The sequence below is a fragment of the Penicillium lagena genome (assembly GCF_028827675.1).
Source record: "Penicillium lagena strain IBT 129212 chromosome Unknown utg000001l_segment0_segment0, whole genome shotgun sequence".
Classification (NCBI taxonomy): domain Eukaryota; kingdom Fungi; phylum Ascomycota; class Eurotiomycetes; order Eurotiales; family Aspergillaceae; genus Penicillium; species Penicillium lagena.
The window spans coordinates 4,471,863-4,496,870 of record NW_026623222.1 but is presented as its reverse complement, the minus strand read 5'-3'; the positions used below and the strand labels follow the sequence as shown (position 1 = coordinate 4,496,870).

At 53.6% G+C, this 25,008-nt stretch overlaps 11 protein-coding genes across 11 annotated transcripts; 5 read left to right on the top strand and 6 right to left on the bottom strand.

Annotated features, from left to right (window-relative positions):
• Positions 1 to 236: 236 nt before the first annotated feature.
• N7510_001982 (dual-specificity mitogen-activated protein kinase kinase) lies at positions 237 to 1,853 on the bottom strand (the record flags this gene model as incomplete). Its single annotated transcript, XM_056973909.1, has 4 exons — positions 237 to 366; positions 422 to 791; positions 843 to 1,134; positions 1,188 to 1,853. The coding sequence occupies 4 exons, from the start codon at positions 1,851 to 1,853 to the stop codon at positions 237 to 239; spliced, it is 1,458 nt and encodes a 485-aa protein (XP_056839026.1).
• A 3,189-nt stretch (positions 1,854 to 5,042) lies between these two features.
• On the top strand, positions 5,043 to 5,612 carry N7510_001981 (uncharacterized protein; the record flags this gene model as incomplete). The annotated part of the gene is made up of 2 exons (XM_056973908.1): positions 5,043 to 5,074; positions 5,279 to 5,612. The coding sequence occupies 2 exons, from the start codon at positions 5,043 to 5,045 to the stop codon at positions 5,610 to 5,612; spliced, it is 366 nt and encodes a 121-aa protein (XP_056839025.1).
• A 649-nt stretch (positions 5,613 to 6,261) lies between these two features.
• N7510_001980 (GPI anchored serine-rich protein) lies at positions 6,262 to 6,815 on the top strand (the record flags this gene model as incomplete). Its single annotated transcript, XM_056973907.1, has 2 exons — positions 6,262 to 6,647; positions 6,701 to 6,815. The coding sequence occupies 2 exons, from the start codon at positions 6,262 to 6,264 to the stop codon at positions 6,813 to 6,815; spliced, it is 501 nt and encodes a 166-aa protein (XP_056839024.1).
• Positions 6,816 to 7,740: 925 nt separating this feature from the next.
• On the bottom strand, positions 7,741 to 9,333 carry N7510_001979 (serine hydrolase domain-containing protein; the record flags this gene model as incomplete). The annotated part of the gene is made up of 6 exons (XM_056973906.1): positions 7,741 to 7,884; positions 7,938 to 8,444; positions 8,498 to 8,572; positions 8,636 to 8,810; positions 8,879 to 9,155; positions 9,249 to 9,333. 6 exons carry the CDS (start codon positions 9,331 to 9,333, stop codon positions 7,741 to 7,743), a joined length of 1,263 nt encoding a protein of 420 aa, XP_056839023.1.
• A 1,368-nt stretch (positions 9,334 to 10,701) lies between these two features.
• Positions 10,702 to 11,532, top strand: N7510_001978 (uncharacterized protein; the record flags this gene model as incomplete). The annotated part of the gene is made up of 1 exon (XM_056973905.1): positions 10,702 to 11,532. One exon carries the CDS (start codon positions 10,702 to 10,704, stop codon positions 11,530 to 11,532), a length of 831 nt encoding a protein of 276 aa, XP_056839022.1.
• Positions 11,533 to 12,388: 856 nt separating this feature from the next.
• Positions 12,389 to 14,470, top strand: N7510_001977 (DnaJ and TPR domain protein; the record flags this gene model as incomplete). Its single annotated transcript, XM_056973904.1, has 3 exons — positions 12,389 to 12,911; positions 12,973 to 14,134; positions 14,191 to 14,470. The coding sequence occupies 3 exons, from the start codon at positions 12,389 to 12,391 to the stop codon at positions 14,468 to 14,470; spliced, it is 1,965 nt and encodes a 654-aa protein (XP_056839021.1).
• Positions 14,471 to 15,201: 731 nt separating this feature from the next.
• Positions 15,202 to 15,762, bottom strand: N7510_001976 (uncharacterized protein; the record flags this gene model as incomplete). Its single annotated transcript, XM_056973903.1, has 1 exon — positions 15,202 to 15,762. One exon carries the CDS (start codon positions 15,760 to 15,762, stop codon positions 15,202 to 15,204), a length of 561 nt encoding a protein of 186 aa, XP_056839020.1.
• A 520-nt stretch (positions 15,763 to 16,282) lies between these two features.
• N7510_001975 (uncharacterized protein) lies at positions 16,283 to 16,537 on the bottom strand (the record flags this gene model as incomplete). Its single annotated transcript, XM_056973902.1, has 1 exon — positions 16,283 to 16,537. The coding sequence occupies one exon, from the start codon at positions 16,535 to 16,537 to the stop codon at positions 16,283 to 16,285; it is 255 nt and encodes an 84-aa protein (XP_056839019.1).
• Positions 16,538 to 16,604: 67 nt separating this feature from the next.
• Positions 16,605 to 17,841, bottom strand: N7510_001974 (uncharacterized protein; the record flags this gene model as incomplete). The annotated part of the gene is made up of 2 exons (XM_056973901.1): positions 16,605 to 17,558; positions 17,614 to 17,841. 2 exons carry the CDS (start codon positions 17,839 to 17,841, stop codon positions 16,605 to 16,607), a joined length of 1,182 nt encoding a protein of 393 aa, XP_056839018.1.
• A 682-nt stretch (positions 17,842 to 18,523) lies between these two features.
• N7510_001973 (uncharacterized protein) lies at positions 18,524 to 20,383 on the bottom strand (the record flags this gene model as incomplete). The annotated part of the gene is made up of 1 exon (XM_056973900.1): positions 18,524 to 20,383. One exon carries the CDS (start codon positions 20,381 to 20,383, stop codon positions 18,524 to 18,526), a length of 1,860 nt encoding a protein of 619 aa, XP_056839017.1.
• Positions 20,384 to 21,747: 1,364 nt separating this feature from the next.
• N7510_001972 (putative serine/threonine protein kinase) lies at positions 21,748 to 24,834 on the top strand (the record flags this gene model as incomplete). The annotated part of the gene is made up of 4 exons (XM_056973899.1): positions 21,748 to 22,657; positions 22,710 to 22,807; positions 22,859 to 24,094; positions 24,133 to 24,834. The coding sequence occupies 4 exons, from the start codon at positions 21,748 to 21,750 to the stop codon at positions 24,832 to 24,834; spliced, it is 2,946 nt and encodes a 981-aa protein (XP_056839016.1).
• Between the last annotated feature and the right edge of the window lie 174 nt (positions 24,835 to 25,008).

Here is a 25,008-nt window from a genome sequence, read left to right as displayed (position 1 = left end):
TGATGATGAGATGTCCACACTCGACGAGTACCCGCCCGGAGAAGAGGACATTTGTGTGACAAGCAGTGGAGAAGAAAGTAGTCGTGTGTCTTGAGAGTCGTGTTGACAGCCAGGTCAATCCTTCGGGTCCAGCCGCTCAGAGGGTAAGGTAAAGAAAGGGAAGCAAAAACCAAAAGAAGATCCCAGGGATGCAAAGATGAAGAAAGAAAATGGCTCCAGCAGGTAATTGACTTTTTTCACTCCTTCCAGTCCCATACCTGCGACAGAAAGTTCGCCATGTTGACCTTCTTGTTCTTCATGTCTAGCATCCATGGATGTTCCAGCATTCGCCATGGAGTCGCTCGTCGCGGTGGTTCTTTCTCCAAACTAGTTTCGCCAGGTCAGCTTCGACAGATAGACTGAGAGGGGGCGCGGATCATACCAGCACTCTATGAAATACTTGAAATTATCAGACCAGCGAATACTGTTGTCCGGCTCATCCTTCAATTTTGGAATCGGCTGGCGGACGATGTAGGTGAGGAGGTCTATTAACCCAGCGCGGGGCTGCTCGACCGTTCCATCGGCCGGGAATGGGAATCGATGTTGCGCAACTTCCAGCAGTGTCACGCCCAGAGACCAAACATCGGATGTGATGGTGTAGGACTGCCCAGTAATGCGTTCTGGGGCCATGTAGTAGGAGGTGCCGATGAACGTATTGGCGTCACCCTTGGTGCCGAACTCGCCGCTGACACCGAAATCACAGAGCTTAACCTGTCCATTACGACACAAAAGAATGTTGGAGGGTTTGATGTCTGTACAAAATCATTAGCCAGAGACAAGTGCCATGCTTCAAAAGACCGTACCTCGGTGGATAATCTTCCGGCTGTGAAGGTAGGTCAGGCCATTCAAGACGCCCTCAGCAACCTTGCCAAGCACCTTCTCGCCCGTTCGCCCACCCAGTTTCTTGACTTCCTTGTATATACTGTCGAGACTGCCCCCTTCACAAAATTCCATGGCAATCGAGATGGTGCCCGTTGATTTATCCATGAACGCTCCGTAATAGCGGCAGATATGCTCCGACGCGCAGTCTTTATTGAAGTTGAGCTCCCGGACAATCTGCTTCTTGACATCGGGATTCGGGTCCGTCGTGATGATCTAGTTCTCTGTTAGCCATCACCGACAGCGTCACTGGTACAAAGTACACTCACCTTCAACGCGAACACCGTCTTGCCATCCTTGAGTTTACAGCGAGTGACGGCACCGCCAGCACCCTCTCCCAAGCTTCCCAACTCGACAATCTTCTTTTGCTCGCTGGCCGCGTACCAGCCTTCATCATCTAGATCCTCTACATCAAGGGGCCGGCCCTTCTCCAGGCTCAACTTATCCAAATCCACCGTTAACCCGTTCACGTTGTTCGTACCATCTTGGATGGATCCATCACCGATTGCCGACGACGGATTCGAGCTGCCATCCGTTTGGCGGAGTTCCATGGCAAAGGATAGCGCCGAAAAGGAGGAGTTTGCAGACGCAGGGCCGCTGCCCTTGCTTTCCAGGTTGCCTCCTCCATTGGTATCTAACCTGTTGGTGGACAGTGGTGGCGGGGTTGGTTTGCCGTTGGGCATGAGGGTTTGTTCTTGCGGGACATTTTGACTGCCCGTGGACGGCAGGCGCAGTTGTGGGAGCGCTGGCCGTGACGACTGGCGCGGGAGTTGAGGGCCATCAGGAACCGCGGGGGCGCCGTTCCCATTGACCGGTTTGGTGTTGGGCGAGGGAGGGATGCCGAGCGTGAGTTTCGGCGCGCGTGGACTGCCGCTGTTACTGCTGTTGCGGCTGCCTGGCACCGGTGGGCGCAGAAGTGGCACGGAGGATGACATGGCTGAGTTGTTTTGCCGTTCGCCAGGCAAGAACAACTCGTTGGGATCAGCCAGGGTAGCCAGAATGCCTACCCGAGACTCGTCCAGGTGAGGAGTCGAGCCTAGCGAGTGGGGAAGCGAGTGCGGGCGGGCGGGCGGGAGGGGGACAAAGAGAGGGTCGTTGTAGCACACCGACAACAGTATAGGTAGATATAGGCAAAGATACAAACGAATGGACGGCGGGTTGGGATGGGTGTGGTGGTGGGGGGTTGAAAAGTAGTGTGAGTTGAGTTGAGTGAGAGTAGGTCAGGAAGGGGAAGAGAAAGAGGTGGCCAGGTGACCGGGTTGAGGTGGTCCACCTACATCAATCGACACTAGTGGAAGTAACTAACTACGACGACGGCGTTGTCATACTTCACTGCTCCTTAGCCTCATTTTCTTCTCTTCCCATCCAATTCGCCCATACAGACGGCTATTAGGCTGCCACTTACGGCCCGACAAGAGGTTTACTGGTAAGGTGGGGCTGATTGTTTCAGAAGGCGCCGAAGCTGAAACAGGGTGCTCGCAGGGCATCAATGCTGCCAGAAGGCTGAAGATCGTCGACTCAAGGTGCTGACATGTCTCCCAACATTGAGCGGTAGTTAAAGGGAACTACGTCCATTGTTCTTCTTCGTCCGGTGAATTTTTGGGTCCTGTTGAGGAGCGGGGACCCCTTTCAGCCTTTCAGTCAATCATCCGCGGTTCTCGAGTCATTTGCATGCCTCCTGGACGCCCGGGCATATTGCATATTCCGCCTTGTCACCACCACCTTGGGACAGCTACTGCGACTGAGGTGCAACCGGGCGGGTCCAGAGGCCGATACGTAACTATGCAACTGCCTTTGACTAAGAGGACCGCAAAAATGCTAACTACTCCGGAGCGACCCGATCGTGTTATGTGTGTAACGATTCTTCTTCCACCAACCACCATTCCTTTCCTACTTAATAATTGGTGGTGCCGGGCGGACATCATCGCTTTTGTCTCCCAAGTTATTTTTTCATGCGGGATTCACCGGACCACTATCACTTTCCCGTCGGAGTGAGGTATGCGATGCACCCCGTAGATGTAGATGACTACGCTTGTGTAGTCTTCCTGGCTAAATAATGAATCGGATATGGCAGTTAACAATGTTGCGGTGTAAACCATACATTACATGTCCTGCTCTTGAGGTACGATGTCTCATCCACGCGAGGGCACGCAATAGCACATCCCACAACCAATGTCGTCATTGCAGCACCATGCGGCTTTACCTCAAGTAAAACCCCTTGAATAAACTTAAACCTCGTTTGTAAATGTTAAAATAAAGTCTATCTATTCAAGAGAAACCCACGAGAAACGACGGTAGAACAATTTTCTTTTTTCTAGTGATCTGCATAAACGTCCTACAAGCCCTAACGATGAGGCCAGTACCTATACATCCACCCTGTCCAGCAGGCCGAAACTAAGCAACTTGGACATGCAGACAAGGCCTCGGCCACAGCGAAGAATGTGCCTATCGAACGGTTCCGGGCTCGGTCAGTGCGGCTTCCAATGAAAGTCATAAGGATTTGTAATGATGCACGAGAAAAACACGACCCAGTATGAAGGCCAAGTGTATTGGAACAACTCGAAGAAATGCGATCGGCAGGCGAGATTAGCAAGCGGGTATTAAAGAGACGCATTAGTTGTGCCGTATTCATTTCATCTAGCGTCGTGCTTCTGCCCCGAATTATTCCATGCTTCAAGTCCATGTGGAACGAAATACCACTGCGCGTTTTTCTCCTGTATCCTCACAACGCCTCGGACTTGGTTTCTGACAGTCAATTGACGATATGCGGAGCTGACGCCCAAGAACGACTTGGATGAGGCTCACGATAGCCGAATTGAAATTATCGGTGAGTTGATTCCAAGAGCTCATAAACGCTGACTATGTGTCGAGCCGAATCCAATCTATTCAAACCAACGCAGGGACCATTGTATGAATCTTTGCTCTACGACACGGCTTGCTTGCGTGAAACAAATTATCATAACCCCTCGCTCGGTGCAAATTGATTGGGCACAGCTCGAGAAATAGCAAGCGTTTGCTAAGCATGTCTGGTTCTTTCTCATGGGACCCGTCCGTCCAAGGCAGCAGTGTATTCGACAGGCATGACGATCAATGAGATTAACTCGCGATAACCTTGAAGAAAATCCTTTCTGACTCGGTAGAGCTGATTTGTCGCGGTTGGCTGTCCTCTCGAAGGATCAGGGTTGCTGATCAGACAGAAGACGATTCGAGCTGGCTTGCGCAATGGTCATTTCTGCTGTGACATTTGCGTACAACTGGTGCAGGAGACTACTAAAATGAAGAAGTCAATAATAGTCAGGGGTCATTTCTGTATACTTTCCCCTGAAAGACAACAACAACGATCGGAGCTTCCCGTCAGAGTCGGCAGCTTTGAGTGGGCCATGCGCCTTTTCAACCTTTTCTCCTTCCTCGAGCGGCAAGAATCGACGATCCCGTGTCTTAGAATCAAGATCGCTCCACCGAGAAGGCACGTCGGCCCGATATTGCTGTTCCAAGGTTCAACCGATGCTTCCACGCGATAACAACATAATAAACACAATGAGCGAAACGACGAGTAAAACTGGACTATGAATGTTGCTTGGGGAGCGCATACACTCAATAGTAAACAATAATGCCAGGAGCAAGGATGACCATGTTCTGAGTCTGGCCCACTTGCCATGCGCTATCTTTGTCTAAATACCCCTTTCCCCCGGGGTCGCGGCCCACCGACTATTAATATTGTTCCCAGACTCTAAACATAGCACAAGGAGAGATTCTTGTTCGCGATAAGAAAATTTACGCCTCCCACTGGCGCGAAAAAGGGGCAAGGACGGAGAAACAGGCCGAATAGCCCATGAGTAGTGTGGAGTCTGGGGCACCACGAGACCATCGTGTGTCTACAACCGAAATCCCCCTTTCATGGAGCCGGATAAGGGGGACCGCCACATGCGACGCGGGCCCATTGGCTGTCGGGGGATCGAGCGGTTCATCCACTTCGAGCAAGTCTCCGTGCTCGAAGTGGTCGAGACCTCCGGATACACCCAATACCCAGCTCACAGATGGGGATCGGCGAGCCCTTGACGCTCAGTTACAGGCCCGTTACGGGACAGCCCTCTTCTGAACGTTGCGACCCGGGCAACAAACCAATGCTACTGCACGATGCAAGCGCGTCTGTCAGGTACTCCCGTCGGCTGGCCAGACCCTATATTTTGATTTTTTTTTAATTGTTTTCCCACGCCGCCAGGATTCCGGCTGATTGACTGCCCCATGGGCTCATTCAGGGACCAACGCTCTGGGCCCGTTAGTTCCGTGGCTAGTCAGGGGCCTCAGAATGGTGCCGGCCACTTAGGCAAGCTTGGTTAATTAAGCAACGCGGTCAGAGAGCGCCTCTCGGTCGGATTTTCGCGTCGACGGAAGAGTGCCCACTGCGGAGGCCTAGTTGGAGGCGTAGCTTTATCGCTTACACAGGAACAAACCGGATATCGGCTGTAACCCGCAGTGCATTACTCTCTGGGTCGAACTGTGTTCGCACAACACACCCCGCGGACCCAAAGCTCGTCGAACAGACGAGCGCTGGAGCACGGAAGGCTGTGGATTGTGTGACTCCACCGCGTGGAGCGAGGTCCGGCGCGGCCAGACCTGACAGGACAGCGAGTCGCCGCGCCAAGATCCAGCGGGCGAATGATGGAGCAAATGGGAGGGCGCTGGGGCTGTAAGACGAAGGACTCAAGCCTCCATTTCGTGTATGATACGGGTGTTACGCTCGCTGGCTCAGGGGTAAAGTGGGTCTGGGGCCCACGAGTGGTGGACGTTAGCCAGGTACGGGCAGTGGATCAACGGGAGATGTAGGTCAATATTATTTTGTGGTAGAGGAGGATACCTCTTAATGTTGAGGAAAGGGGTGTTGGAGAGACGCTGCAGGGACTGACCGAGTTAGGGCTTGGGTTGCACGAGACCGCTATCACCATAACAACATTTACAACCATCAGCCCGAAGCAAGGTACGATCGCAACTGCGCGATCGGCATCATCAACAACGCTAGCCGTCTTAGCGGCAGGCAAAATTACCGCCAGCGTTCACCACCGGATGACGAGTGCCCACGAACAGCCCCTTTTTCTCGGGGCGAGTGCGCAGGCTGATCTCCGGTCCAATCTCCCTGCCCATACAAAGATGCCGTTCCCCCCATTCAGCCGGCTTTCCTTTCTTTCTTCCCCAAGTACAATCTTCGCATCTTAGCATTCACTCACTCGACTTCGGTCATCCACTCTTTCAAACCAACTACTACACTCTTTACAAAAGCCTACGCTTTTTATCTTCTCAAATTACCTCGACGGTTTTTTCATAATCACAAACAAACCATTCAAAATGCGTTTCACTGCTGCCGCTGTTGCCCTCTTCGCTGGCCTTGCTGCCGCCCTTCCCCAGGACGTCGAGACCGTCACCTCCACTGACGAGGTCACCGTCATCTCGTGCGCTCCCACCGTCACCAACTGCCCCGGCAACTCCGGTGCTGGTGCCACCTACCCGGCCACCACCCCGGCCTGGACCTCCGTTCCTGCCGTGACCCCGGTCCCCGTTGTGACCCCCTACCCCAGCGCCCCGGCTCCTGAGGTCACCACCATCTGGTCCACTGTCAGCTACTGCACCTACAGCGTCACCCCTGTGGTCAGCACTGTCGTTCCCAGCGCTCCCCCGGCTCCCTCCGGTGGCGCCGGTGGTGTTCCCCACAAGCCCTCGCCCAAGCCTTCCGGGTAAGTTCACTTCGTAACGGTCACTCAAACAACGTACTAATAGTTATCTCCAGTGTCGCCCCCAGCGCTTCCGCTAGCCCGGCTCCCACTTACAACGCTGCCGGCGCTGTCACTGGCTCGATCAGCTTCGCTGGTCTGGCCGCCGCCGCTGCCTTCTTCATGGCATAAGCGATTCCTCCTGTAATCGGGATGGAGTCCTGCAATCCCTGACCCAGGTCACCGTCGGGTGGCTTGAGCCAGCTACTGTAGGATTATTATCTCACTGAGGATGGAAATGGGGCACGAAGAGAGGAGATATCTAAGCACTGTGTTAGTTTAAACCGGTTTCTTGGTGATTTACTCTACCAACCCAACACTTGTTATATTTTTGCTTTCTGATTCGGATCTCGCTATCCTCTTTCTTCATTCTGCTTTTTGTGGATTTTTTGATATACATATTTCTTCTTGGGCTTACTGGATAGCTTCGGAGTTGTGTGAGAAGCGCTCTTGGTGGCTTGAGCACGACCTTAATGTAAACCATGACAGCTTTCACCCACCTTCTTGTCTCCAGTGATTCCCAGTAACCCCCTTTTTCAATGTACCCATATACCTGATAGCAGTTTCCTTTTGCCTACCTTAATTGCATTGCACGAGTTAGATTTGATGTTCTTTGTTTCTCTCCTTGTGTAAAAATAATAATAACCCTAAGTGCGATTCTGACTTGTACGGTCTGGTTCCACACTAGCCAGGCTGACTCGCAAAATGCTTTCCCTCTCCCCTTTTTCTTGGGGGCTGTGCTACGGCCCTCCGCCAATTGTGACGTGATAAATCAGCCCAAAACAAACATGCTCCGTTGTAACCATGGATTCTATGACTCTCATCTCGAGTTACAGTAGCGACCATCATTGCCTTCCATGTCAGAAAAACCGATTTTATTTCAATCTAGGTTCGAAGGATCATGATGGGCGTATGCCACTATCGTTCGCAGCAGCGTTTCGTCGGGGGGCAGTGGTCAAGGTACTGCTCGACATGGATAATGTTGGAAGCAATCTACAACATCTACTCGAAAAGCCCGGTCTCGACTAGGGAGTAGGCTAGCCCCTTCTCAAAATTTCTAGCGATGAATTGCAGCCGGCTCATATACATCATATAGTGTCTTCTCGAACTCGCGAATAAATCCCCGTGTCACGCCTTGGTCGTGGACAACCATTATCTGAGAGCCGTAAAATCCACAAAGCCCAGCCGTCCGGTCAATCCACTGTCTCAATTGTCAGTAGATATCAGTTGAGAAGGCAACGCAATAGGAAGTACCCAATAACAGCGCGTGGCGCCTTGCCAAGTTATGCTGCCAGCCTTTCTACCGCCTAACAAATCTCTTTGGTTCACCATCCCGGCGAGACAATGGTCAACTTCCATACCGACGGGAGCCAAATCACCGAAGTTATCTTTGAGATGTTCGGGATTAGTCCGGAACTGTCGAAATATCTCTGTTTTAGGCAGGCTGTAATTGAACATGAGGTCGGTTGTCTCAGGGCGAAGTAAATTTCCGTCGTTACGGAGCAAAGATGAGAGAAGCTTCAGGAAGTCTGTACCAGAAGTATATAGGTTGGAACCGCCCATGTCGACTTTGGGATCGATTGGATATACGCTCTCGACCGGCTGGACAGTGCCTTCGGGGTCTCGAGATGTCATCTGAATAAGGTTGGCAGCGACGTGTGGATTGTCTAAGAGACGGTACGTCGTGTGTGTCATTCCGAGCCGCTTGAATATGTTCTCTTGACAGTATTGCTCGAGAGTCATGTTTGTGACTCGCTCAACCTAACAGCGGTTGGGTGGTGATCTAGCGAACAGTCGGCGGTAAAGAAACTCACAATTTGGCCAGCCCAATCGGTGCTCTGTCCGTACGTCCAACTTGTCCCTGGTTCAAAGAAAAGGGGTTCAACTGACTGCCATTTCATTTATTATTAGGAGGAAAGAGTAGGGAACAAGGGTGAAAATCAATGACATACTAAACTGCCCATGACCTGCCGAATCTCCTCTAATGCCTTTGCTTTGATTTCAGGGTCATTATTCTTGAAATATCGTAAAAGCACAGTTCCTCTGCTATCGCCAAGTACAGTGTAGTATTTCATTAACTTTTCCTCGTCCAAGCTGGCGATCCCGGAAGAATGGGATAATAGCTGTCTAAAGATCGATTAGAAAACCACGACTCTTTCGTTAGTATAGTGCAAGCACCGAAGGTGAGGTATTACCTCAACGTGATTCGATTCTGCGCTGGAATCAAGAGAGGCTTCTCTCTATGTTCTTCGCCTCTAAATCCCACTAGGATTTGTGGATATTTCCATTCGGGTACAAATTTGGTAATGTCATCATCTAGACCTACCAAGCCACGCTCAACCACTTGCATCGCGGCCACAGATGTGACCAACTTCGTGACAGAGGCGAGACAGAATGTTGTGTCAGACGAGACTGGTGGGGAGTCTTCTTCTAATCGACTTTTGCCGAACGGTTTGAAGTACTCCAAGGAACCTTTGATTCGACTCGTCAGCTAGTTAACTATTTCTAGTAGTGGACGGTGGTGGTGGTGGAGGTGGTGATGAGAGAGACTGAGAATATACTCACCATCGCGACTCGCCGCAGCAAGGACGATTCCTGGCAGCTTCCCAGTCGTAGTGGCTCGTTCGAACATTTCCTCGAGCGCCTGCATTTTGTGAACGGATAGGAATAGGTTTACAAGAGGATTATAAGATATTAGGTTAGTGGTGGTGACAGGATTCGAGATTAGCGTGGGGCCATCACTAGAAATAAAAAGTCATCGAGAAGCATGGGGTTGGGGAGCAAGATCTCCGGGACTGAGGTCCCTTGTTTGGCCTGTTTGTAGGTGGTAATTAGAGGGTTTCAGACTTTTGGAACACCACTACTGTACTTTAATTAGGTTCTCTCGCACCCAGCGTTCCAACGACTTTGTTCTAGGTTTAAGCCAAGCCATGTGCTCTGCTGGAATGACGGCCTATCACCCCGGATCGACCGGCACATCGAAATCGAGAGATGTTGTTACCATTCACACCGGCTTTTTAGGGAACTTGGTTATGGAGACAAACCGGGCTCTCTGACTTGGACTTTTTTTTGTCCAATAGTTTACTTCATTACCATGGCTAGTGACCTAAAATCTAAAATCGATCCTCGGACGATTCCTCTCTAGGAATAGCATAGAGCAAGGCTCAGTCAGTCTCGTATCCCCTCCCCCTTCGTCTGACATCATTTCACCGGGTCCGCTCCCGGTTAGACTGCCTCGTTTCTGGCCCCTTTTGGGTCCTGGTTGTTCGTTGGGTCGCCAAAAATAGTAAGACCCACATCGCGTGGTTGCACTTCGAAGAACCATTTCACTTGTTCGTCGAGTTGCAAAAGAAGAGTAGAACGTGTGGATGAGGATATACATTGAGATGTACAATTTTTCTTTCTATCAACAAGATCGGTGATAAGCCCTCCTATTGACGTCTAGGACGTTGCTCTCCCACACTTCGGGTTGCACCTTCAACATCGGGGCACCATCCGCGGTTCCTTCTTCCTGAGTGCCCCTTGGCCTTATCCAACACTCGGAAACGAGTCCCCTCCTAGGCTTGGCCCCATCTCGCCATGATTGTCAACTTTCAGATCCATCAGGGAGGGCTCTTGGATCCTATGTTGGACGTTGGTGAGTGTAAGGGAGTTGCTAGCCCCTAACTTGTGCTTCGACTGCCAGCCCCAGAAACCGTACTCACCGCGATTGTTCTCCCTGAACCGCTATTTATATTTGTAACTAATAATACTGGCGGACCCAAATATCATCTCGGTGGCCCCTTTCGGGACGCCCGACTCTCTTTAATATAAAGCAACATATAACAGTCCTGGAGGCCTCGCAACCACTGCGCGAAAGCTTATTGTGCCATTTGACTCTCTCCGGCTGGGTAGCATTTCTCGAGATCTACCTGCCCCCATCCCGCCACAAGCCTTTTTGGGCAATGGATACGAGATCATACCTAAATGATCGACTGGAGAATGCCTTGCGGGTTTCAAGCATAATATACATCCTGCTATGAAGTTCTTTTGCACCCTCACTCATCCACCAAACCGACTCTCCCCCTCCATTCTCCCCGTGGGCCGTCAAGTTGTCTCTATCTGCGCCCCCATGGATCTGTCATCTCTAGAGGGCCCTCCACTGCCAGACCCGCAGGAGGAGGAATTTCTTCCTCCTTACCCGCCTGAGCTGCGTGCGCTCGAACTCAGCCCGCCATCACCATCCTCACGCCATTTAATCCCGTCGCCGCTACAACCACGACGAACGGAAACAGAAACGGCAGAAGACCCCATATCACCACTGCAAGAGCGACGCAGTCAAAGGAACCATACGGAGGGGAATCTGAAGGAGGGGAATTATCTGAGACGGGCCCTAGCCAAACGAGGACGAAGAGGTCCCGGCGACCAACTGCAACTCCATATCATTCCGACAGAGGAGCAGCAACCACAACCACAACATGAATGTCCAGAACCACCTCCACGCCACGCCCCCAACCCCTTCCGTCCTGACCGCCGCCGACTAAAGTCCAGTCATCGCCTCGTCTGGCGGGAGGAGGAACAGCAATGGATCGTTCTAGCTCCGTTGCCCGAAATCCAAAGCGATGGGCGAGTCTCTCAAGCATCCAGTTCGGCTAGTCGATTCCAGTCGTTTTCTCGGAGCCCAGTGAGCCCGATGACTCCTCAATCCCCTCAATTCCCCCAGCAACCGCAGGACCGCAGAATCAGTGACAACCGGGTGCACGGCGAGATGCCTCCCCCCTATGAGAGCCATAGATTCGGTCCAGCAACACATACTACTTCAAGATGGGCCGCTGTCACACGGCGAATTCCAGGCTTGTCGGTTGGGTGAGGATTGTGAGGTCTTGTAATATCTATATGACGAGGCCATTTCGATCCTTTGTGAGGATGCATGTTCGTCCTCGGATGATCCGGCCGACCATCCCACGGCAGGCGTCGTCATCGGTGCATGACTCGAGTGTCTTGGGCACTACAGAGCGTACACCAGTCGATACACCGACCCGTGCGAGACCGCCGACATTTTAACGCCGTTTCTTGAGACCGCCATGAAATCATGTCTCCCAGAGTACATAGTGCAGAATAATAGACGAGTTTATGATCAACCCGGCTGTTTGTTTCATCCCCGGCCAAATTTTTAGCAAACTGCATATCGGATCCACTGCTCCACCAAGTCGAGTCGGCATCCCTCAAGAGTCAAACAGGAGTGAACCACCGCCGAGGCAGCTTTGTAGTAGTTCGTTTCTCCGGAGGCATTATCGTAGAGTTGCTTTGTAGGCCCCTCCAGCCTAGCTCCTCCTCAAAGGGAGCGTCATCGGAGGAATTAGTGACTCCATCACAGCTCCAGTTCTTCTGCACGCTAACACAGACCAGTAGCTCACCAGCCTCTCTCTTATTATGATAGACTGTTCCTATTGGACTTGGTCCGAGGGTTCTCCAACTGCTGTTGTGGTCTTCTCGCTTTTTTTCTTCCCTGTTTAGCAATCACCCACGAACATCTTCACCTTCCCCCCCTAATTCGATTCAGCACTAATTTTTCTCTCGTTCTGCTTCTTCTGTTATCCTCACCAGATCATGGCTGTTGGGTTGACCTAAAACCCCATCTTCCTCACTTCCCCCGATCCGGTGCTTCTACCGCCTTCGTCGTCCTTCGATCGAAGAAAAAAAAAACCGGGCCCGCCACACCCCCAATGGTCCAACTCGCCCACATCTTCAAAAAGGATAAGGCGAAGACCAAGGAGAAAGACCACACAACCGAACCCCCCGAGTCCGACTCACCCGTACCGACTTCGTCGTCGCCAACATTCTCCACCACCCGCAAATCTCCCACTAAGTCGTCACCTTCCAAGTCCTCTCGCTTCCACCACTCCCGCTCCTCCTCCGCCACCTCCACCAACTCTGCCTTTCGATTCGGCCGAGCCTCTCGCGACCAGGACCTTCACCCACTCAACCTTCCGCCCGACGAGCTGCGTCGGAGACTCTCCGCCATGGCGGCATCCCGAGACGACCAACGGAGCTCCATGGACATCGATTCCCAGGAGACTCAGAAGAAGATGAACGGTGTCAACGGCGACCAGCAGGAGCGCAGTCCGACGCCGCCACCGCACAAGTCCACCGCTGCATCCACCGATGAGGCCGACTCGTTTAAGTTGGCCGGGAACAAATTTTTCAAGGATGGCGACTACACACGCGCAATCCAGGAATACAACAAGGGTATGTACATGTTACCAGAGCCGTGCAATCCGAGCGGAAACTAAGAACCTCGTTCTTTTAGCTATCGAGATCAACCCCAACTCGTCGGCCTACTTGTCCAACCGAGCTGCTGCCCACATGTCCGCGAAGCAGTTCCTCAATGCGCTCGAAGACATCGAGCGGGCCAACGAACTCGACCCCAATAACCCTAAGATCTTGCACCGATGGGCTAAGATTCTGACGAATCTGGGGCGGCCCGCCGAGGCTCTGGATGTGCTGTCGCGTGTGCAGCCTCCCGCGACGGCGACCGACCGGGCGGCCGCGGAGAAGATGCTGCGGTTTATCACACAAGCCGAGGAGACGCTGGCAGAGGACCGCGGGGTCTCGATGGTGATTTTCTGTATAGACCAAGCGCGCCAAGGGCTGGGTGCGGGTGTCAAGGAACCGCGCAAGTGGACACTGTTGGCGGCTGAGGCGCAGCTGAAGATGAACAACAGCAACTCGCTGGGCAAGGCGCAAGACATTGCCATCGGGCTGCTGCGCGAGAACAGCCAGGACCCGGATGCGATGATGATCCGCGCGCGGGCATTTTATGCGTCCGGTGAGACCGAGCAGGCCGGGAAGCTGCTGAAGATGTGTCTCGGGCTGGACCCGGACATGAAGCAGGCGGTTAAGCTGCTGCGCATTGTGCAGAAGCTCAGCCGTACCAAGGAGGAAGGAAACGCTGCGTTCAAGGCTAAGGATTATCGCCGTGCCATTGACTTGTACGGCCAGGCACTGGAGGTTGACCCGGCCAATAAGGACATGAACGCCAAGATCCTGCAGAACCGCGCCCAGGCATACATCAACCTGAAGGAGTATGATTCGGCGGTGCAGGACTGCAGTGAGGCCCTGCGCCTTGACCCGGGATACGTCAAGGCCCTGAAGATGCGCGCCAAGGCCCACGGCGGTGCTGGGAACTGGGAGGAGGCTGTTCGCGACTACAAGAGCGTAGCCGAGAACAACCCAGGCGAGAAGGGTATTCAAGAAGAAATCCGCCGCGCCGAGTTTGAGCTGAAGAAGGCTCAACGCAAGGACTACTATAAGATCCTGGGCGTCAGCAAGGATGCCTCAGACCACGAGATCAAGAAGGCATACCGCAAGATGGCCATCGTATACCACCCGGACAAGAACCGGGATGACCCGCAGGGCGATGAGAAGTTCAAGGAGATCGGCGAGGCATACGAGACGCTGATTGATTCTCAGTAAGCTTTTTTTCCCTACCTTCAATCTTGTCTATTTCATTCTAACTGTTCTACAGGAAACGTGCCGCATATGACAATGGCGACGACCTCATTGACCCGGCCGACATGTTTGGCGGCGGTGGCTTCGGCGGTATGGGCGGCATGGGCGGCATGGGCGGAATGGGAGGCATGGGTGGTATGGGCGGCATGAACGGCACGCACATCAACATCGATCCCAACATCCTCTTCAACATGATGAACGGCGGTGGAGGTGGCGGCTTCGCTTCCGCCGGCGGCCATCCATTCGGAGGTGGCCAACAACAGCGGGGCGGGTACCCAGGCGGCTTTCCCTTCTAGATGATCTGATTCACCACCAACCAACCGTCCTAGAGGCAACTTACTCCGTTCTTTTGTGGTCTCGGCAACTCCGGATGGACGATGTTTGCTCTGCTTCGTTCGAGTCGCATCAGAGGGCTCTCAACCTATGATCCCTATTTCCTTTGATTTATATCTTCAGCCACGCTTCATGCTTCCACGGAAACGGAAGTACCATGATTCCCGACATGATAGACCGACCATGCGACTGTTTATTTTACTTGGCTTTTTTTTCTCACCTGAAATGATCTCATTTTGCTGTGGCTGTGGGATACTCTTTTGTTATGTATATGAAGTTTGAATTTGGCACGATTCGAGGAAAAAGAATTCAGTGTGCACTTGTTATGCATGATGTGAGATTGGTTCGTTGGGTACCATAGACCGATCATCAACGGCGTTATACTTGAATAGGACTCATTTCTCTTGTCAAGAGAATATGTGATATTGCAAATGTTCGTTTCGGTATCAAGTGGGCCGGGCCCATATGAAGGACAAGTAGATTAAAGGTGCAGTCCATCTCATCTGGGACGTAGGATGAACCTTGTGGAATTTACAGAAGAGATCTTGTAGACAACAATAATATGGTCTATTTTGCTTTATTCTATATATGAACAATCCATAACCAAGTGAAAAAGGATTGTGGTCTATCAAAACACTCTCAGAAAACAACAGTCAGAAGATCGCCACATGAGAGAAGTATCCACCACCAAAATTTAGCCCAGGGTGAGGGTGAAGCCCGAAGAAAGCGAGCAGCTGTTGGTATCGACATCGTCGGGGTGCTGATACGCCTGAGCGCAGCTCGAGTCACCAGCGGCACAAGTCGCAGAGTTGCAGCTGGAGTCGCTGGGGATCGCTTGGAAGCCCTGGGAAACGAAGTCCGAGCTCGAATCAAGGTTGATAGACGAGAGATCCCAGTAGAGGGTATCGCCGTTCTGGGTGTACTCGAACTGGAGAACGGAGTCCTCGCTCTGCGAGGTCGACATCTTGATGGAGATGCCGCCGCCGTCGGAGTTTGTCTGCCAGTCCTCGCTGTAGGTGCCGCCTCCGGAGGGGAGGGTTTGCATTGAGCCGCCAGTGTTGGATGTGCTCCAGAGGTAGACGGTGGAGTCCATGTTGTTCACGATCTGGATGCCGCTGCCACTGGATGCGGCAGAGGAGGATGTGCTCGGGGCGCTGGATGTGCTGGTGGCCTGGCGCTTCTCGAAGCCTTGCGGCAAGGCGGAGGCCGTGGCGGCGATGGTGGCGAGGATGCCGATGGTCTTCATGAAACCCATTGTGAATGAAGTGTATAAAAAACGGAGGAAGTCTTTGAAAAAAGAGTGGTAAAGTGTCTGGTCGACAGACGTGGAATCAATCAAAGAGAATGAATGTGATAAGGCACTGCCTCAAGAGAATGGAAGTGGTTTCAAACGAAAGAGAATGAATGGAATGAATGATGAGAGAGAGAAAGGAGAGGAGAGGAGAGCGCTGTCATTTATAGTCCATGGTGGAGTACCAGTTCCTGGTGCTCGAAGACTCTGGAAACAGGGGAATTGTCAGCGATTGCCACATCGTTAGACTTTTTCTCCCCTGAAAGAACCAGCGCTGCAACGACCGGACTTTGGAAACAGGGGAATCGCGCGAGAGTGCCACGTTGGTTAGACTTTTGATCCCCTTGAGAACCAGTCCAACCACGACCCCAGCGCGCGAAGTATTCTAGAACATATCACGCGACAGAGGTGAGGTCATGCTGGAGCCGATGTGGGTCGATAGGGTTGACACAAGAACCTCTCTCGATGAACCAGCAACGAACTCTCACCCGAGCCAAGCGTTCTCCACAAAACTTTTTTTGGTTGCTGGCCATTCACAGCCCTGCGTCACGGCCGAGTATCCATTTCCGGCGGGATCCACTTCACCCGCAGAGGGCTGGACCACGGCTTCCTCGTGGCGAGATCGAGTCTTTTCCCGCACGAGAGTGCGGTTCTTGGGGCTGAATCGCCTTACGCGTGGGCTTACATACTCCGCGTGTCTTCGAACCAAAAGGTCATTATTCTTGTGCCGCTTACCCATCGCAAAAGACCTGGGCGCAGCGTCATCCCGTCGCCACCAGTAGTCCAATGCCTTCGATGGTTCTTGATCAATCAGCATGAAAAAATATCTCCCCTACCACGGACTGTGCCGATACCTCCATGTCTCCGTGTGCTCCCCACCAGTTACTCTCGTCCGTCTCCGATTCCCTCTCCCAAACCCGATGTCCCTTGACCCCCCCATCCACTCGCTCGAGAACATCCACCCCTCTCCCTCCAAGCAAGATCCCCGGATCATCCATCCTGCCCGTCCGAGCATGAACCGTACCCGCCCATGATGTAGGGTACCCTAGTTCTATACTGCCTTTGCCACTAAGGTGTGACGCAACGGCCGGACCAGAAAATATCCGCCCATGGTGAGTTCGACCGCCGAGCACCACCGGCTCCGTGATTCGAATACTCTGGTTCCCGGCCCAGGTGCGGGTGAGAATCGGGATATTCTCGTGTCTCACCGTAGAGTGCGCTTCTTCATCCTCAAGGACGAGCGGTATAAGCAGCGCACTGATAGACCCGCGCTCATCGCCTGTAGCACCCGCCACCAAGCGCAGCGAAGTAGAAAACAAGAACCGGCCCGCAATAGACCCACTGCGTGTCTCGACGTCGACCTCATACTCTCTTGGCGGAGGCAATGCCGAAACTACCTCTGCATGTCCACCGTGGTTGTGAAGATTGTACCCGTGCGAATATTCATGCACATGATGCCTCATCTCCGTGTCAAACTCTGGGATTGACGCTGCGGCTGGTGCAGCGAAGGAGACAACCACGTTCCCCGAGTCAGAGCGGATCCGCAGTTTCGCGGGGGTGGATTGGGTGGCGCTGTGAGAAAGGCCCTGGGGCACGATTGTGACACGAATCTCGCCCGTGGAGGTGGATAATGATAATGAGTCGAAGAGCGGGAAGACTCCGTTTATGGCATCGGATCCGCGGGAGATACTTAGGTCTCGAGGGGGCGTGCCGTCTAGAATCGGAGCTGGTGGTGGCGGTGGTGGGTTGTGATCTGTAATCTGTCGTGGGTTTGATTTTGGTTAGTAGATACACCCTATATCGGTCTTCGGCGACTACGCTACTTACCCAGTATGCTAGTCGAGATCGACCGAGTAGACACAGTAGCACGAATGATACACCCACGAGTAGGACGGTTCTGAGCCCGGCGACGATGTAGGGCTCATTGCGCGGCGGGGAACTCGTGTCGTCTTCGCCCCTGTCCTTGTCATCGTCGTGTGGTGTGTGCTTGCCCGGTTCAAAGTCCGATTCTGTATCCTGGACGTGGATGTTGGTGTTGTCCATTGTTGACTCTCTCGAGAGTGCTTCTGGCCGAGGTGCAATGGGAGGCATCATCTGGAGAACTATGGAGAGCCGTATATCTAATGATAAGCAGAGGTGGGGGGTCTTCTGGTAGCGATTCTCGTCTTTGCTTTTTCTTGTGTTCAGTAATGAACTGCCGAAACAGACTGCGTCACTGCATGGTCTCGAAATGCTATAATCGGCCACTTAATAAAGTAGCGATGGATATAAGGAGGTGATGGGGAAGATGGAGATAAAGAGAGCGCAGTGATCGCAAAGCTGATGTTGGAGCTTTGGAATGCCAGAGTTAACGTCATCCGGCATTCATCCACAACAATGACTAAAGTACTGGAGGCAAGGTTCACTCGTCAGACCATCACAGTTATATATTTATTCCTAATATGTAGCTAGAAATAACTCGGACTCTCTCACTAATACCTTGCGGTATGCACTCCTTCTCCAACTTTCTCAACCACCGCACATGAACACACAGCTCAACTGTACTGATCGGAAAAGAAAAAAAAAACACGGAATCAAACAACAAAACCAGGGGAATCTCAAGCCTTTGGGGAGAACATAAATGAATGAATATACTGGAGAGAAGATGCACGAGCATGCAGAAAACTCCACCGCTAATGAAAGATGAAGAGATGAGGTGCAAGGAACAAAATGCTAAGGTCGAGGCTCAAAGATAGCCGAGTCCGGTGAGGACACTCTTACACTCGGGCAATGGTAAAGCAGACACTCCCATCGCGCGGACTTGACTACCGCTGCGCAGACGCTGCAGGCCAATAGCGATTTTCCAGGCCTCGGTATCAGAGATCACGAAGACATATCGCTTGCCCTCTTGATCGCGGAGACTGGCACGGAGGACATGCAGACCGCGGAATTCAGATTGCGGAGGGTGTACGGGTCCGCCTTCGTTGAATCCACTGGCCGTGGCGCTACGGGCGAAGGCTGCGCTGGGGGAAGCTTGACGGCAGCTGTTCTTACAAACCTTGAGCAACCCCGCCAGATACGCATCGGATTCTTCGCTCGTGGGTACGGAGTGTGCGTTGCCCTTGCGGCCAAAGGAGAAGGGGTTGCTGGATCCAGATTTGGCATTGGCTGGGGTGGTCGCATTCGTCTGCGCACACCAGACCTCGGCCAGCTTCAGAGTCCATGCCTTGACATCCCATTCGCGCTGCCCGACTCCACGCAGGTCGTCATCAATAAACAGCCCCTCTGTCGTCATGCGCAGCACCAGCCCGTCGGTCACCATGCCCTGGCCAGACACCAGCTGTGCAACTGGGGTCTTCATGAAGGCATTGGTGAATTGATACACTCCCTGAATGACAATCTTGTCGGGGTCTTTAGTCGTATACGGCCCGCGATGAGATGGCGGTGGCGTTGTGCGTGCGGTCGACTGAGATGGCGAGTACGATGACTCGGAGTACACCGAGGAAGCAGCCGCATACGGCCGGCGTGGGCGGTCATATGGCCGAAAGGAGTATGCATCATCTTCCTCCGTAGCCGTGCGAGCTGTCGGGAACGGCGGTTTCTTGGGTGAGGGTGTCCGAGGTGCGCTGCCCGGTTGACTGGACGCCTTTCCGTCTTGCGCTTTTCTCTCAGCATACTTCTTGGTTGCCGCCTCTTTCAGAGCTGCAAACCGGGCCATGGCCTCCTTCTGGGCCTGGGCTTTTGCTGCAGCTGCTTTCTCAGCCGCTTCCTTTTCAGCCTTTTCCTTTGCTTCCGCTTCAGTCTTGGCTTGCTTCTCACGGGCCTCGGCCGCCTCCTTTTCCATCTTCTCCCGCGCTTCCTTTTCTGCTTTCTCCTTGGCGGCGGCCACCTCCTTCTCCAGCTGTTCGCGACGCTCCTTTAATTCCTTCTCCATCGCTTCGCGCTCTTTCTGCTTCTCTTTCTCCTTGGCATCTGCCTCGCGCTTTTTCTTAAATTCCTCCATCTTTCGCCGCAGTTCCTCTTTGCGCTTCGTCTCATCCCGTGCCCGCTCCCATTCGGTGTTATTAGCTCCATGCTGGTTGCCAGCATATTGTTGATTGCCACGGGTTGACTTCCCACCAAAGTCTCCTCCCTGTTGCTGCTGTCCTGCCCCGTTGCCAAATTTGCCTTTGAAGAAATTGGCGCCAGGCCGGTTATTTTGTGCATTCGACCCTCCCGCGCCACCCGAGTGTCCATTACTGTTGTTGCCATTAAAGCTGTCGGATTGCGATGCGCCAACAGCCCATCCGGCCACGCCGACTCCAAGTGCAAGCAGCACCATGCCCATGCCGCCACCGGTGGTGACAGTGGCAGTGTACCAAGCCCTGAAAATAGGTGCAAGGGTGGTCCACAGCAGGACGACGAACAGTGTGCTTGCGGCGCCAGCAAGGAAGCTGTTGCGGTGGCATTGTAGGGATGGGAGGTAGAGGAAACCGGAACCGGCGGAGTGAGGTGGCACGATGAAGATGTCGTAGTTGCCGGGAGGTAGGTCTGATGATTTGCGGTACTCGCCTTCGGTGGTGTTTGGCTTGTCGCCATGAGGCGGCGGGGGCGGCGGGCCATCCATCGCGGCGCAACGGATGCGAGAGTATATATAAAGGAATCGAAGAGGTTCGGATGGGTGGCTTGCTTGGTCAAGGCTGACCACCTCTAGTTGGATGGGGGCTTCGCAGGCTTCCAAGCGGTCATGGTCTCCGCGACGTCCGATCGGCACTGAGGCCCTCGGCGCTCAGTGCTAGGGGTGGTTGCGCGTCCGTTGGAGGCCAGTCGAGAGATCTAGACAGCCAGTGTCCAGAAGGTGGTCCAAAGGCCAAAACACCAAAAGGTGGTGGGAAGAGGGTGACGGTTGAAGGAGTTTGTTTTGGCGGGAGTGGGAACAGCCGGGCGATCGGCACCAACGCTCTGCATGCTCACAAACAACACATCACTTAGTGACAGGAGCATAGTATTCTACCCACAACTACAGTAATCATGTAAAATCTCACATTCTCTCCATCGAGGAGATCTTGCACTGTTGTGCCACGCGACTCCAACTCTCCGATCGGAATGTGCGCTGAGCCTAGGCATTCAGGGATGCGGCTCAACCGTCATGTTCCCGCAGTGTCTGGCCAGTTTGCACTAGAAAAAGTAAACAAGACCACAGGCACTTCCGTTGCCAAGCTCTACACTTTCAATATGATAGCCTGCCTGCATCATGGGTCAACTCCCACGAGGGGGTGGGTGTTTGTTTACATATTACCCTTTTTGGCAAGGGCAGTACCGCTTACATCATCGCCAAACCCCGTGACCTGTCCGGCGAATTTGGGTTTTCAAGGCCAGTTGATCACTTCGACTTGGTTAGGCTCTTTTCGTCGGCAGCTCAATTCCTATGTAAACCTGGCCGCTATAATTATCGCTGGGGCCCCATTCCCGCGTGGGGGCCATGTTGGAACTAGCGAGGCTATGCATCAAGCGATGAGGCTGATCAGGTGGAATCCCCATGAGGCCAAGCTGGCACGAGTGAAGAGTCATCCATGACTAGTTCGTCAGTAGTGCGCCTATAACTAGTTTCGCTATTAAGTCGTAGACCGTGAAATCGTACCTGACCCTAGTCTACTACCGCCATTCCCTGGCAGAACGTGACCCGCACCCCGTGATTGGACCCTTCAGCCTTTAACTCGCCTGGCATTCGCCCTGTCATGATCGCCAACTTCTTCAACTGACTTGTTGTCTGTGCCAACTCGACTTGCTCTCAACTCTTCTGTTGCTCGTCTCCGGTGGTAGTAGTCTGGCACTACCCACCCCTCTCCGCCTCTCCCCACCAGCTGTCCTCTTGGCCTCCTTCCTCCAGGCTTCCCATCTCCGCCCCTCACCATTTCACCCTCTCTATGCCGCACCGGTAGCCTTCGAACTTCCCCGACACACCTGCCCGGCAAGGGCAGCTCCTGCAGCATGTCCTCCTTCCCTTCCTCTACCCGGGCCCCCCATGGCCACTCCAACTCGTCGCACCGTCAATTCCCCGCCTACAACCCGGTCGCCGCCGTGACCGCTCCCGCGGGCACGTTCTTGCCCGGGACCAAAGTTCAGGTGGGCAGTCACCGCGTCGTGGTGGACAAGTATCTCTCGGAGGGCGGGTTTGCTCATGTCTACGTGGTGCGGCTGCCCAAGGGGGCCAAGGGCTCGGAAACGGCGGTGCTGAAGCGAGTCGCTGTCCCCGACAAGGGGGCGCTCGCCAACATGCGCACCGAGGTCGAGACGATGAAGAAGCTCAAGGGCCACCGGCACATTGTCACCTACATCGATTCGCATGCCTCCCAGCTCAGTGGAGGCGGGTTCGAGGTCTTCCTGCTCATGGAATACTGCGCGGGTGGCGGTCTGATCGATTTCATGAATACCAGGCTCCAAAATCGCTTGACAGAACCGGAAATCATCAAGATCTTCTCGGATGTCGCCGAGGGTGTGGCCACTATGCATTATCTGAAGCCACCTCTGCTCCATCGGGATCTCAAGGTTGAGAACGTCCTGATCTCGCGTTCCGGGGGTTCGTCTTGTTACAAACTGTGTGATTTTGGGTCCTCTGCACAGCCGCGTCCAGCAGCCAAGTCGGCCGCCGAGGGTCGATTGATTGAGGATGATGTGCAGCGACACACAACGATGCAGTATCGCAGCCCGGAGATGATCGACGTCTACCGGAAGCAGCCTATTGATGAAAAGAGTGATATCTGGGCGCTTGGTGTGTTCCTGTACAAGTTGTGCTACTATACCACTCCGTTTGAAGAGGTTGGGCAGATGGCCATCCTCAACGCCACTTACAAGTTCCCCTCCTATCCTTCCTTTTCGGATCGACTGAAGACATTTATCGGTGAGTTTTTTGGCGTCAGATACCTCTGGATTTATTGTCTGACGATCCATAGCATCAATGCTCAAAGAAGATCCGCGGAAGCGCCCAAACATCTACGAGGTGGTGCGCGAGGTGTGTCGCATGCAGAAGAAGGATGTTCCAATTCGCGATGTTCGTAGTGTTGAATACTTATTTTCTATTATGTGCTGACCTAGGCTCCAGATCTACTCTAATCGCACTGCCTCTGAGGCGCGTCGAAACCAAGAACTGCCACCCACGCCCATAGAGGCTCCTGCAGTGGGGGCAAAATTTTCACCACCTATTCAGGAAACCCAAATCATTCCTGAGATTGCACCTATGCGTCGAGGACGGCCTAGCAAGCCCCAATCATCTCAACATAACTCCGCTAAACCAAGCCCATCTCCTTACCGGGGCCGGGGCGACTCCACCAGTTCACCCACTGATCCCTTTGAAGCTTTGGATGGTGGCGTTGCCAGGAGGAAGAAGATTGCAGACGAGCTGTCCAATCGATTCCCGACCTTGGATCAGTTTGATATTTTACACGAGAAAGGGGACAGGTTCAATTTCGAGCCGACAGCGGAGCCCTCCAAGTCGGACGAGGACGTCTCCCAGAGACTCACCAATGCCTTGGCCGACGAAGCCTTTGCTCCACGCCCGTCGCAGGAGCAAGTAACTCGGCAAGTCTCGCCCGTGCGGTCTCTGCCTGCACGTAGCGCTCCTCAGCAATCCGCGCCGCTGTATCAACCTACTCCTCAGCGGCCCTCAATGGTTTCCACTGGGACAATGACATCTCCTGCACAGACGCCTCGTATATCAGAGCCGAAGATATCCAGTCGACCGATTTACCGATTCCCGTCATCGGACGAACGGCGGCCTTCCAGTCAGCCATGGGCTGACGACGAGCGTACAACGCACAAGGTACCGTCGCCGAGTATGAGGCCGGGCACCAGTCCGCGGTTGTCGTCTGACCGGTTATCGATCCAGTCGAACTCCGCACGGCCGTCGATGGAAAAGTTGCGACGGCCGACTGGGTTGGGCTTGGAGCTTGATGATTCCATCGGACGATCCAAATCCGCCGTGGCAAAGGCTCGCCCGGTTTCCGTGGGGAAGATCGACCTCCCGCGCGAGTCCGAAACAAGTCGATCCTCTGTGGATCTGTCTCACATGCAATACGAGGATGGAGCACCGCTGCAATCTGTTCGTACGGATACTGAGGACCGGTCGAACATTTCGTCGGATGTCGACTATTTGCGCGCAATGGAAGAAGAGAGTAATCGGAAACGCGAGAAGCGAGCCAGCAGTGGCTCGAAACACATCAAGCGCGGCAGTCTGTCCAATCTGTCCCTCTCCGGGACCAAGACCTTGTTTGGTGGCCGCTTTGGTGATGCATTCCGTCGTTTCGAAAGCAGCAACCAGGATGCGCCGCCCACGCCATCGGTGGAGCAGCAAGCTGCGCTTGAACTCGCCGATGATAGCCCCCGCCGAACGAGGATTTCATTCTGGACGACCTCGATCGCGATGACATCAGCCCGGAAATGCGCCGCGAGTTGGAACGTCGCCGCCTGTCCCAAGAGGAGAAGAGGGTCGCCAACGCCGCGGCTGAGTACCGGCGCCGGGTGGCTGAAGGGGAAGGTGGACGAACAGGCGGCGATGGGCCCCGCGCCCGTGCAATCCAGAACAAGGTGCAGTCCTTGTTTGGCGAGTCCAACAAGGCCGCGCCGCCGCCCAAGACCGCGACTGGGTACGGCCACTATACTGAGTCACCCCCTGCTTTGCAGGCAAAGCACGAGGTGCGGTCATCCAGCTCTGAGGCGCCACGGATGATTTCTCAAAACCCAGGCCCCGTGTACGGTGGTCGAGAAGGGCCTTCGTCTCCCCCAGACCGTCAAGGAGGTACCAGTGCGCCTCTCCCGCAGTCTTCGACGGGTTACTCCTCGGGCCCACGGCCTGGATCGCGTCCGATGGCACCCCCGAAACCCAAGAATCTCCGGGTTGGCGGTGGGCAAGGGACCTCCCGGCCCAGTACAGGACAGGATGCTAGTCAAACGACTCCCGCTACCCCGGGTGATGACTGGGAAGCCCAGTTCACCCGCCGTTTCCCTAGCCTTTCGGGCCTGGAGATGGAGACAGAGATCAAATCGCCCCAGTACCACAGCCTGCGGACACGGAAAGTGTAGATTTTGTGACCTAATACTGTTGCATATATAGAGCTATATAGCTTTTTGGATATGAAGCGTTGCATTGGTTGGGTGTTTTTGATATCGTAACTATATGTAGAAGGTCCTCCTAAGTGTGGTGGTAGTTAGGGCTGAATATATATTTTGGCAGGGGACTGACCTCCCCACACCGCC